The sequence below is a fragment of the Salvia splendens genome, chromosome 1 (genome assembly GCF_004379255.2).
Source record: "Salvia splendens isolate huo1 chromosome 1, SspV2, whole genome shotgun sequence".
In the NCBI taxonomy this organism is placed as follows: Eukaryota; Viridiplantae; Streptophyta; class Magnoliopsida; order Lamiales; family Lamiaceae; genus Salvia; species Salvia splendens.
The window spans coordinates 13,412,071-13,425,117 of NC_056032.1; the positions used below are offsets into that span (position 1 = coordinate 13,412,071).

Sequence of the window (13,047 nt, forward strand, 5' to 3'; positions counted from 1 at the left end):
TCTTTTTTAGAGGGGGACGAAAATTTGATAGAGTAATAATGTATCTTTTTGTCTCCTTTATTCTCCTATTTATATTAAGTCACATATTGGGCCCAGTCAGGGATCTAAGGAAGAATTTGGAACATGCCTCACCCAATTAGCTTTTTATCAATTAAATTGAACCCACAATTTAATATAAGCTTATATTGGAATATTACAAGTAGCCACTACAAAAGTAATATTGCACTGCCTTCCAAATCCGAAATTACAAGTATTTCGGGTTTCCTTTAATTGCATTTAATTTATTTCCCGCTCTTAAGATAGAAACATCCATTAATTAATTATTGTCTACCATGGACTTAATTAATTAACATATTTTAATCTCCAAGAGTGGACTTAGCAAGAAACTCTTATTTATTATTCATGGGGTAATTAAACTCCAACTAGCTAGGTTCCGAATAATAAAACCTTGTTTCGAGCTCCTCTTGTGGATGTTATCAAACGAGACTCCCCTCGCGCACGATTCAACGTAATAGCAATCCTAGCACCGCTAAATAATGATCGCCACTACCCAATATACCTGGATCGTTGGGTGACAAAAACCCGCACCTTTGGTAAGTCAAAGTAGTAGATACTCAATATCGTATGCTCAATGCTAACGTACATTGATTAAGAAATTAATTATCAAGACCTCGTCTTTCAGTAGATAGCATAAAGACTCGTCTTGCTGTTAGATCCATTCAGTGCTATAACACACCAACGTCATCTTATTTCAATAAGGCTTAGAAATAATCGGACTGACATTGCAACCTTTCACGATAGGTAGTCTAGGCCTATCTAGGTTGTGAAATTCTTATTTTTCTTTGTTTAGAACTGACCGTGTTACCTTAAATTAGACGACGCCCACAACCGGCCTACTAAAACAAAGACTTAGACTTTGTTACGTTTGCTTATACATTTAAATATGCAATAAAACAACCATTAATTGTAAAACATAACAACATTATGACAAAAAATAATTTGTTGCATTTATTAGAAAATAACAATTAGAGATTTACAGTATCCAATCACTCGAAATGTGATTTCTAGCATACAAAACCCTAACACTAGGTGGCAATTGGAAAATGAAATGTTCATTTGGATCTGATAAGATGTATTTTTGTAAAGTGGGGAATTTGAGTATAATTTTTTAAGCGAATGAAAACAATTATATGGAGTAGTACAAGACAAAATCTTCATAACCTCCCCATGAATTCCTCCTTTAATTGCTCTGTCTTTTGGAGAAAAAATTCAGCGGCACGATGATATGGTATGTTCAGCAAACAATATTTTAACAAGTGGAAGTAGATCTATGTCATACTCTAGCTAATGAGACACAATCTTTAATAAAAAAAAACAAATAATTTCAAAATATGGTAATTGTTTAAACTTTCGATATACAATATTGATATATCCATATATAACTCATACTCCCTCCGTCCCTTCCCTCTGTAGTAGAGGCGTTTCATTTTGATCACTCGTTTTGAAAAAATTATAATAAATAGCTAAAGTGTAAAAAAAGTAAAGTAAAAAAGAGAATAATATAATTAAGAGTCTTCTCTATATATTTTTTTTTCTTATTTTACATTTTTTCTATTTTAATTATTTATTATCATTTTTTCAAAATGAATGCTCAAAATGAAACGCATCTACTACAAAAGGACGGAGGGAGTACTTGCATACTAGATACTGTACTACGGAAGGAGCTACACTATTTTTGACATATAATAATTCATTTAATAAATGATGTGCAATGATAAAAATAAAACAAGAGCTAACCTACATAATTTTCATTTAATTAATGATGTGCAACGATAAAAATAAAACAAGAGCTAAACTATATAATTTTCATTTAATTAATGATGCAATGATAAATAAAATAAGAGCTAAATTATAATTTTTATATATTAATATCAATATGCAATTCTAACAAATTTAAGTTATAATTTTTCTTGGTGAATTTTCTGTACATAAAATATACTCCACTCCATACAAGAAAAATAAAAGCAATAAATTTAAACTATGATCATACTTTTTATTTCTTATTTTTCACATATTTATATACTCCGAGAAAGCAATCTCATATAATTTTCAAATTAGTAGGACAATATAAACACTCCATTTTAGATTATTACAAATCGTCACATATGCGGTTATAGTGTATAAATAAATATGTGTGTGTATAATTATAGTATAGGAGGTCAAAAAATTAAAATGTTTCCGCATTAGAAATTTAGAAGTGAATGTACATTTAATACGAATATTTAGTTGGACGTAAGATCCTCTACAATTCCATATGTCAAATTGTCATTAGTGAGAGTCATCATGCCAACATGGTATGTCTAGACGGCCGAAATTTTTCTCCGTCTTTTGTGCTTTAAGAAATCCACCAAACAACTACTACAATTAAGTGAGCGAAAATAATAATGGTATTTTCATTAAAGATTTGGAAACTACTATAAAGGAAGAAGTATCACATATAACTTTTTTAGCAGAATATATAGAGTATCTAACTATTTATAGAGCAAATTACAAAACATAAATAACAAAAGACGATTTTAAACAACTCTGCAGAATTGTGGAAACTGTTTTGTACTTAATTATTGCAAAGCTTCCAACTAATAATCAATTTTTAATTTTCATTAAAAAAAATCAAACCTAAGTAGTACTTTGTTTAACTGTAACAAGAAAATGTTATGGTATTTACTTCAATTTTGCCTCATTTTAACTGTAAAATGACTTAAAGTATGTATTTTACATATTTTGCCTCATTTCTCTAATAATAATTCATGGTCTTTCTCTCAGTCATGACATTGTCACATGACTCACATAATTGATTCTCCTTTCCCAGAGTGTAGGGCTGTAGGCCTGTCAAAATGGATATCGGGTATTGGACACCTAATATCTAAATCCGAAAAAGTCGGGTAATTGGATGCCCGGAATTTGAAAATTCGGGTTTCAGATCGGGATTGGGTATTGAGAATTTTGGATTTTCTTATATCAGGTTACCCGATACCCGATCGGGTATAACCGAATTACCCGATTTTTTTTAAAAATTAATAAATAATATATTTATTCTAATTTTCGTAGGTAATAGTGACTAAGGAAGTGAGGAGTACTTATTTACAATCCCAAGTACCCAACTGTCCACTTTATATTATAATTTCTAACTGCTCATAGTCATAGGGTTTTAAAATAATGTATTAATTCTAATTTTAAAAAATATAAGTAATTAAATATTGAGTGAATTACAAAAATGGTTCCTGAACTATGAGTTTATCTCGCCCATAGTCCATGGACTTTTAAAATATCGCCAGACATGCCTGGACTAAGGGTTTATTTCAAAATTGGTCATTTTGGCTATTTTTAATCCGAAAATGCACTTTTGAGCATTTGGGCAATTTCATCTTTTCACATTTTAACTGTTTCAATATGATATTATTTCAATGATGTACTGAATCTGATATTATTTCAAAATTGTCTTCTTCCATTTGCCATCCTTCACTTTGTTTTTTTATTTCAATATTAGATTTAATTTTATAAAATTAAATCTAATATTGAAATGAAAGAACAAAGTGAAGGATGACAAAGGGAAGAATAAGATAATTTTGAAATAATATCAGATTTAGTACATCATTGAAATAATATCATATTGAAACAGTTAAAATGTTAAAAGACGAAAATTACCCAAATGCTCAAAAGGGCATTTTCGGATAAAAAATAGCTAAAATGACCAATTTCGAAATAGACCCTTAGTCTAGGGACGTCTGACAATATTTTTAAAGTTCAGGGATTATGCACGAGATAAACCCATCGTCCATGGACCATTTTTGTAGTTCACTCTTAAATATTAGGATAATTGAGATGGGTAATTTACAAATTTTGTGTTTTTAAAAGTTTGTAGTAGTTATTTTCTTTTAAATATTACTTCAAGTTTGTATTAATGCGAACTACATCTTTGTATTTCGAAAAGTTTGTGGTTAATATTTAAAAAAAAAGTCAAAATCGAAATTGAAATTGGGATTGGATACCCGATTATTAGGGATTGGATACCCGAAATCAAAATCGGGTCGGATATCGGGTACTGGATTTTGAGAAATTAGGGATCGGGTATCCAAAATTTTCGTATCAGATATCCGTAGATACTCAATTTGACAGGCCTACTAGAGAGGCTATTATGACACAATAAATTTTTCTTAATCAAAGAGAATAGGTGTGGTTTTAAAAATGAAGGGGAAAATAATTTGCATAATATTGATATACATTTACAAGAGAACACTGTAGTATGTTGACATTAAACCAAAAGCTACATCAAAACTATAGGAGGAGAATTTTCTAAGAAAAAGTAGCCCTAAACAACCTCACTGCTCCACCACATTTAATCTAATCTAATCATCAAAAAACCTGGTAATATTTCAAATCAGAAGTTTGAGAAGTGATTTTGAGAAGAATGCACCATCTGCAAATCTGTCGTCGTTTGGCAAGAATTATCATCTGCAGCAACAATCATACTCCTGAAAAAATTACCAAAAAAGTTGAAATTTAACAACATTTTACAATATATCTCAAGAACTCCAGTTGAGATGCAAAATGGTCTTACTCTCTTGGTCTTGAAGCCCACAGGGAGCTCAGAGCTCGTAGCCGGCCATAGTAATCTCCGATCACCAAGAAGCATCGTGCAGCTTGCCGGACTGTCAGTAAACGGTGCAGCTGTTGAAGGGTCTGTTGCCTTAGATTATCTGCCTGTGTTTTTGCACGAAAATGGAGTCAACAACTCGTATTGTCTCGATTATCAAGTAAAATTCATTGACAATGAAACATTCCATTAGAGACTAATGCCACTTTATACATTGATCTGATTTGCCAAGCTTTGTCTAAGAAACCATTAGTCTACAACAGCAAGGCCTCAAACCTTCATTTTTAAGCTATAACTGTTTACCTAATGAAGAAATAAAAGCAAACAAAGCCATTGTCTTGCAAGAAATGAGCCTCTATGATTTGTTGGCCATCAAAACTACACCAGAAATGGACTGATTTGTCATGTCATTCTAAAGCAACTTTCTTGAAGACATTGCTTTCTTGAAAAAGAAGTATTTTAATCTTTCCATTTCTAACTAGGCATATCTTTTGATCCTATTCAATATCCATCACCTCTGAAAGATCAACAAGTATCGTGTAAGAATTAAGGAATGCTACCTAAAATTTAACAACTTTGAGATGCTGTTTGTGCAAATGCAAGAAGGTTGTAGGTATATGTAAGTCTAATGAAGGCATTTATGTGATCCGAAAACATATTTATTTACTCCATCACATGACGAGGTAAGTCCAATCCCTCTATAAAGTAAGTACTGTATAGTTGAGACATCACTTAAAAGAGAAAGCAGAATATAAAGCCAAAGGGAAGGGAATGATACTTTCTCTAGTTGCATCAGTTTCCGACATCTGCTTTCCAATCACTTATCGCTTATCTTACTAAATAGTCACATTTAGCATCAAACCACTACATGGTGTGTCCTTAAAGCGCAACACCTCAACTTTTAAACTACTTTAGATAAGGGATTAAAACTAAATTCCACTTTTGCATAGTTAAGTCATCTAATTTCAGGGTTGGATCAATCTAAACGGAAAAAACGGAAGAGGGTGTGGACGTATGTACCTGCCTAACAAAGCCTTCAAGATTGGCTAGCTTGCCTAACGCGATGGCCATGTGTTGCATGTTGTCATTAACAGAGCCATTAGCTATGGTATCAACTAAGGATTGCTGCAATTGTTCCAATCCTTGTGAAAGTGCCTCCTCTGCTTGCTGTGAGGAATGCTGGAGGCTGCAAATCCCCATGAATTGCTGCTCTGTTAAAGGGTCTAATTGCGGTATTAACATCTGCTAATCAAGAATTTTGAAGGATTATTAAACAGTGAAAAATGTGCATGGTGACAAATGAGTTGCATAGTGATGAACTAAACCTTGATGAGGTCGGATGGCCGGAAGCCGCCCATCCAAAGGAAACACCTCTCGGCCGGTGTAGTCCACATTCCAGTGATAAGGTGGAATACGTCAGATTTGGCAGCGGCGCCTTTTAGGAGAAAGACCTCGTCATAATGAGCAATGTATCCCTCAACTATAACCCTCAAATCACCGTCGGATAAGTGAGCTTGAAATGCAGTCCGGAGTTCACACATGTGCCTATGATCATTATCTAGCCATCTTGAATATTCCATATCAAATATTGCCCCACCTAAGAAAGTTATAATATTATTTCAAAATGATCTGTGAAACACAATCCATAGGGTCCATGCATGTTGCAAACACAAAGTAAAGACACAGCTCAAGAAAGCACAAAAGGACAGCCTCAACCACTAACTACTACCATTCATTTTTTTCCTCTTCTTTTTTTTGGTTACATTTCTTTGTTTTTTGTTTTTTTATGTTTATCCACATAACTATAAAGTAGCCTTTCGGCAAAATGTAAAAAGGCTCGGGGCCAAAATTCAAATATCTGTCGGCACAGATGAGGCAAAAGACTGAACTGAAAATATTCCAAAATTCCAAATAATATCATATAGGTAGAAACCAACTATCTGGGAAGGGAAAAAATATAGTATGCACAACACAGTCAATGACACACTTGCTACCATGTGGTAAAAGTTGCAGACTTGGTCATACAGTTAATTGATTTAAATCCTTTTTTCCCTGAAACAGTAATTAAAATCTGGCATGGCCTTGAAGAAGCAATAAGCTTCTAGTCAAAGTAACAAAATTTATTTTACTTGAAAATTTTTACAAGCCTAATATGGACTTTAAATCTCTTCTTACCACATAACTGGACAAAATCTAGGCGAAAATATAAGATTCAGAAAAAATTTATGTTTCTGTTCATAACTGGATTTAAATTAGATAAATCTAATAATGTCAATTATGTTTAAGAAATCCCATAAATGCAAGAATTAACTAGCATGGAAAATACCAACTCCTCCCCACTGAACAAAGATGAAAGCAATAAAAAAACATCTTTACAAAACTCCACCAAGAATTAATTAAAACATTCATGGGAAAAGGGGAAGAAGTCTTCAATAGGGAAGTTTAATCAAATCACAAATGAGAAATGTAGAGAGATACCAGAGTTAATACTCCCACTTGCAGCTCCACCTCCTCCTAAGAAAAGTCCCTGTAAATATAGTAATAGAGAAATAGAGAAAGGGAGAGAGTCAAGAAAATTAATTATAGAGAATTACACACTAATTATTCAATGTTTTTGGATTGGCAGCCTTCACTTATTTTATAAGTAGGAGTATATTAGTAGGACATTAGATGTCTTAATTTTTCTTTGTTGCTAGTACTACTAGATTAAATGTTACTCTGTTGTTACCTGTGACCTTGCCCTCTGAAGGTCTTGTTCCATCTGAGCAAGCCTGATCCTGCTTGATTCTAGCTGCAGTACATAGGCCTGTAGAAACACACATGTATATAGATACAAAATCTTGGTTTTAAGAAGAAAAAAAGAGAAAGGAGCAAAACAAAAAACTGCAACTTACCTTTTTTCTAAGTCTGCTCTTCCTAGCTGCTTCCCTATTTTGGGCTAAACGTCTCAATGTCTGTAAGAAGAAAAAAGTTTATACAAATTCAAGACCAAGATCTTCAAAGAACACAAATTTGGGAATTAAGAAAAATCTATAGAAATTATAAAATTTAGTGGGGCTACAGATTTCAGCTCATGCATGCATGTGAATAATGTGGGCTGTTTTGATCACCTAAGCATCAAGCACTTTGTCTGAGTTAGAACCAGGCCCTCTTTTCTGCATTTTTTTAAAAATAAATTCAAGAGAGACAATTGTTACTTTACTAGAGTCAAGAAGTGGCAGCTAGAACAAACAAATTTTATAAGGCAAAACTTTGAACTTTATATTTTATTCTGATTTAGAGAATGGGGGAGGAAGGTAACGTGTCAGCAATGGTAGAATCTTTTGAAAAATTTAAAATTTCCATATAACAAAATCAAGTTGGTCATTATGTAGAAGATACTATATGCTGGCAATTTTGTAGCTCTTTCTTAATGATGACCACTTCAACAATGTCTATTAATGATTTCCATTGTTTCTATCTGTGAAAAAAAATTAAACTACAGTTCTTGGGATGGGAAAAAGTAGGCAATTATGAACAAGGACTTAAACTGCAGTCGTGGAGATTGAGGACACACAGCTACAATAAGATCAATAAAGATAAAAAGAAATACTCAACACTGTAAAGATTCTGCTTTTCCAGAAGGGCTATATGTCAAAATAAAATCAGAAAAATCCCTCAGCAATCAGAAGGAGCAGTTCCCCTTGCCATTATCTTTCTTGCAGCAATTGGGATGAGTGATAGAAGCAATAAAGATGCAAGCTTTTTCCTGAGCTATAGGAAGAAATTCAAGCAATAATTAGGAAAAAGTGTAGCAGACCTTTTCTTGGGCTGGTTTAGCTTTAGCAGCAGCTGGATGGGAGTGGGAGCCACTTATCCTCGGGCTGTCAATCCCACCGGCGGTGTCCATCTGAGGCGGCGGTGGCTGGCGGTGGTCGGTAGGAGACCCGGGGGTGTTGGAAAGTGTGTTTACAGCTGAACCTGAATCAGTACTCTCTTCTCCTGATTTTGAGCTTCCCTGTATTAAATGACACAATTCTTTAGTCAAAATGGCTTTCATCATCATCCAAAAAACTAGTACTACTATTTCAAAGGAAACAAATTGCTTTAATAAAAAAACTCTCCAAAACACATTTAAAAACACTCATGAAAGATCGAGAGAGCAGCAGCAGCAATGAATAAATCTATGTTTTGAAAAGATGGGGAATTGTTCAGTTGTGTAATAAATTAAGAAGAAATGTAAAGTTGGTCAAAGATTGAAAGGAGAAGTAAATATAGAGTACTCTTTGTTAGAATGGAAAGATTTCTTAATATCAATCACGATGATTTGGAAATCAATTTAGAAGATTATAGAAGATTGATAGCATAATTGTAGGAGAATAGAAACCTTCCTTGTATATCAATGTATCAACCTCTATAAGAGGATTATTGTACAATGAATAAAATACACAGTAAAAAGTATCATCTTCTATGTCCCTAATTCTTCTAGTATCGGTTAACATGGTATCAGAGCGCTGTAAAATGTGTTTTCGTGGGGTATGGGGTAAGTCAAAAGGGGTACCGATGTTATGACCCCAAAACCAAACGAATCCATGTCACAATGAATTGTAATTTCTTGGAGTCGGAATATTTTTTCCACCACCTTAGTGGTCAGGGGGAGAGTGACAGGATAGAGGGGGAGAGCAGAAATAGTGACCCACTAAGGTGGTTGCCATTACCAAGCTACCTCACCGCGGACCCACCCGAGAAGGTTGTCGGGACCACCGAGCAGGTCTCAGTAGAACAATCCAGCCAACTCAGTGTCGACGAACAAGATCCTCCCCTGATATCCAATGTAAGTATTCTTCCCATCTCTGATGCTGCTAACTCTGATAACTCGTCCGGAACTAGTAATGAGACAGGGGGAGATGAGTCGCAAGAAATCTCCAACAACATCTCCAGTGCTGAGGAGGTTACCGTTGATGAAGATACCGGACGGTACATATTGCCACCACGGGCGAACAGAGGAGTCCCACCAAAAAGGTACTCCCCAGAGAAAATTGGCAGGAACGCACGCTATGCTATAGCAAATAGTGCCACCAGTCACTTGTCGGAGATGGCACGAGCATTTGAAGCTGCACTGTGTGAGGAGGAAGAGATACCTTATTCAGCAGAGGAAGCTATGCGACACAAACACTGGAGAGCAGCCATGCAGAAAGAAATGGATGCCCTAGCTCGAAATCAGACGTGGGATAAGAGCAAGCTACCAGAGGGAGTAAGACCAATTGGTTGCAGATGGGTGTTCACAATTAAAAGGAAACCAGACGGGTCCATCGAAAGGTACAAAGCACGGCTGGTAGCAAAGGGGTACACTCAGACATATGGGGTGGACTACGCAGAGACCTTTTCACCAGTCGCCAAGATGAACACAATTAGAGTCCTTCTATCGATTGCAGCTAATCAAGACTGGCCCCTCTACCAGTTCGACGTCACGAATTTCTGCATGGAGAATTGAAGAAGAGGGTATATATGGAGGCACCGCCGGGGTTTACACAAGGATTCAAAAAGGGAGAAGTCTGCCACCTGAAGAAGACCTTGTATGGACTGAAACAATCACCAAGGGTATGGTTTGGAAGATTCACTGATGCTATGATTTCGTATGGTTTCCACCAGAGTCACTCGGACCATACGCTGTTCATCAAAAGACAAGAAGGGAAGGTAACCTGTTTAATCATTTACGTAGATGATATGATTATTACAGGTAATGATGCAGAGGAAATCAAGAAGTTAAGAGATAGTTTGTTTGAGGAATTCGAGATGAAAGATTTGGGCGACCTCAAATACTTCTTAGGGATCGAGGTGTTGAGATCCAAAAGGGGGATTTTCTTGAGGCAGAAGAAATATATTCTCGACATCCTGGCTGAAACAGGGCTATTAGATTGCAAACCTCCTGACACGCCAATCGGAGTAAATCATGGGCTGAGGGTCGTAGAAGGTGCTGAACGGGCAGATCGTGATAGGTATCAGCGTTTAGTTGGGAAGCTCATCTATCTCTCCCATACTAGGCCAGATATCGCTTACGCAGTCGGAGTTGTGAGTCAGTTCATGCACTCGCCGCAAACTGACCATATGGAAGCCGCGTTGAGAATTGTGAAGTACTTGAAAGGAACCGTTGGACATGGAGTATTGTTCAAAAAGGAAGGACATCTAGAGATAAGTGGGTACACAGATGCAGACTGGGCTGGCAACCCAGTAGATAGACGATCCACCTCCGGCTACTTCACCTTCGTTGGAGGAAATCTGGTAACATGGAGAAGCAAGAAACAGAAGGTAGTAGCACTATCTAGTGCGGAGGCGGAGTTCCGAGGGATCAAGAGTGGGTTGACAGAATTACTGTGGCTAAGAAGGTTGATGACAGAGATTGGCTTTCAACCTCAGAGAAGCCAACTGTATTGTGACAATAAGGCAGCAATAAGCATTGCTGAGAATCCTGTGCAGCACGACAGAACCAAACACGTGGAAGTCGACAGACACTTCATCAAGGAGAAAATTGAGAAAGGGGTCGTGGAATTTCCATTTGTAAGATCAGAAGATCAGTTGGCGGACATTCTCACCAAAGCAGTCAGTTCTAGGAGTTTTGAAGACGCGTTGGGCAAGCTAAGTATTGGTGACCCCACTACTAAGCTTGAGGGGGAGTGTTAGAATGGAAAGATTTCTTAATATCAATCACGATGATTTGGAAATCAATTTAGAAGATTATAGAAGATTGATAGCATAATTGTAGGAGAATAGAAACCTTCCTTGTATATCAATGTATCAACCTCTATAAGAGGATTATTGTACAATGAATAAAATACACAGTAAAAAGTATCATCTTCTATGTCCCTAATTCTTCTAGTATCGGTTAACACTCTTGTGGTATGTTGCCGGAATCTCATAGGCCAGGAAGGGAACATATTCAGAGTTGCTGCAGGCCTGATTTCGGTGTATAAAGCTGCACAAAATCAAAAGCAAAAATCTTCAAGAATCAGCCTGAATAAAAAATGAAGAAGGGAAATTTCAGAAATTTTTGGTTTTGGGTGTCGAAAGTTTCAAACTTTGGTTTAGAAGCTAGCTAATCTCTTTTAGCTTTGCAGTTATGGTTTTTTCCATATTTGAAGCACACGCCATTCAAATCCCTAGTCCGAGAATGATTTCTGTGCCGGAAATAGAAACCCCTTTGCCCTCTTTCTATAGACACGTCTCTCTCTCTCTCTTGGGAGTTGGTTACACAAAGCAACGTATGAAAAGTAAAAGAGAGTGAGTAGCATACGTTGTTTTTTGTCATTAACTCCTTGCAGAATAATGGCTACCTCAAGCTCCCCAAAATCAAAAGGTGAGCCTTGTTGATTTCTTGTGAAATAAAAAGTCAGGACTTTTGGTAAAAACCCAAATCGAAAAATGAAATCTTTTTTGTTTTGAACTTACATGAAAGTAGAGTTGTTGGGATGGTGAAAAGTGTGAGCAATCGGGTAGGGGATATGGTGGTGGTGTGGAGCTCCCGAGTCAGACAATTCACCGACTCTGTGACTCGCCATGCAAACTCAGTTTCAGGCCATTCTCGATCGTCTTGTTTTCAAGTTTGGAGAAGTCCACTTTCTTGAAACTCAACTGGGAGATGGGCACGTCATTCTTGAGATGATAAGCAGAAGATCAGAGCATTCTTGTGTAATTAATTTAATTTAATAGTGAACTAAGTAAATGGTCCATAAACTGTGCATTTTGCACGTAAATAGTACCTAAACTTTAATAATATCGTAGGTAATCCTTGAACTAACGTGTAAACACTATTTTGATACTTTTTCTCTATTCATCACAATTTTGCACAAAAAATTCCCTAAGGCATGAATGACATTTATGGATTTTCATATTTGGTACTGGATTTGAAGTTTTCTTTATCTCTCTCTAATACTAAATATGAAATTTTATTATAGTATGTGTACCTAAAATGAATTATTCACTTAACTTTTTTAATGTTAGATCTTCTTTCTCTAAAACTTTTAGAAAGTAAAAAATGAAAATAAAAAATAGTATGAAATTCTTAAATATATTAATTATAAAATTAAAATTATAAAATTTACCATTTTGGGTGGTCTCCAATATTAGACAAAGTCTAAATATGAAAAGTTTTTCAATAAATAATAATCTTACACATCATTTATAATGTGGATCCCACAATCCACTCATACTCCTTTTCATTATTTTTTTCTTTCATCTCTTACTTTACCAATTGCATATTTAATTCGTGTCATTTACATTTACAAGTTTGTCAACTTTTGGAGGAAGAGGGAGTAACATTAAAATTTTGAGTGAACTACATAAATGGTACCTGATATTTCACTTTCGCACATAAATTGTACCTGATCTTTATTTTATATCGTTTTTTGTACCACATG

At 35.4% G+C, this 13,047-nt stretch overlaps 1 protein-coding gene across 2 annotated transcripts; it reads right to left on the reverse strand.

The window, feature by feature from the left end:
* Positions 1 to 4,237: 4,237 nt before the first annotated feature.
* LOC121743209 (transcription factor TGA9) lies at positions 4,238 to 8,883 on the reverse strand. 2 transcript variants are annotated; one of them, XM_042136445.1, is made up of 8 exons: positions 8,454 to 8,880; positions 7,549 to 7,608; positions 7,383 to 7,460; positions 7,133 to 7,181; positions 5,980 to 6,251; positions 5,675 to 5,896; positions 4,619 to 4,761; positions 4,238 to 4,532 (listed from the first exon to the last, which is right to left on the reverse strand). In XM_042136445.1, exons 1-8 carry the CDS (start codon positions 8,697 to 8,699, stop codon positions 4,439 to 4,441), a joined length of 1,164 nt encoding a protein of 387 aa, XP_041992379.1. In that variant the 5' UTR covers positions 8,700 to 8,880; the 3' UTR covers positions 4,238 to 4,438. The 2 variants fall into 2 exon arrangements, 1 of the variants encoding a protein (XP_041992379.1); XR_006038233.1 differs by having other exon boundaries at positions 4,523 to 4,532; positions 4,619 to 4,757; positions 8,454 to 8,883.
* Positions 8,884 to 13,047: the final 4,164 nt, after the last annotated feature.

Bases quoted from the DNA above. Each gene is read 5' to 3' on its own strand.
- LOC121743209 (XM_042136445.1), bottom strand. From the start codon at position 8,699: ATGATGATGAAAGCCATTTTGACTAAAGAATTGTGTCATTTAATACAG. The intron at 7,609-8,453 runs GTCTGCTACACT...TTCTTCTTACAG, and splicing joins CTAAACCAGCCCAAGAAAAG to ACATTGAGACGTTTAGCCCA. The intron at 6,252-7,132 runs GTATCTCTCTAC...TAACTTTCTTAG, and splicing joins AAGTGGGAGTATTAACTCTG to GTGGGGCAATATTTGATATG.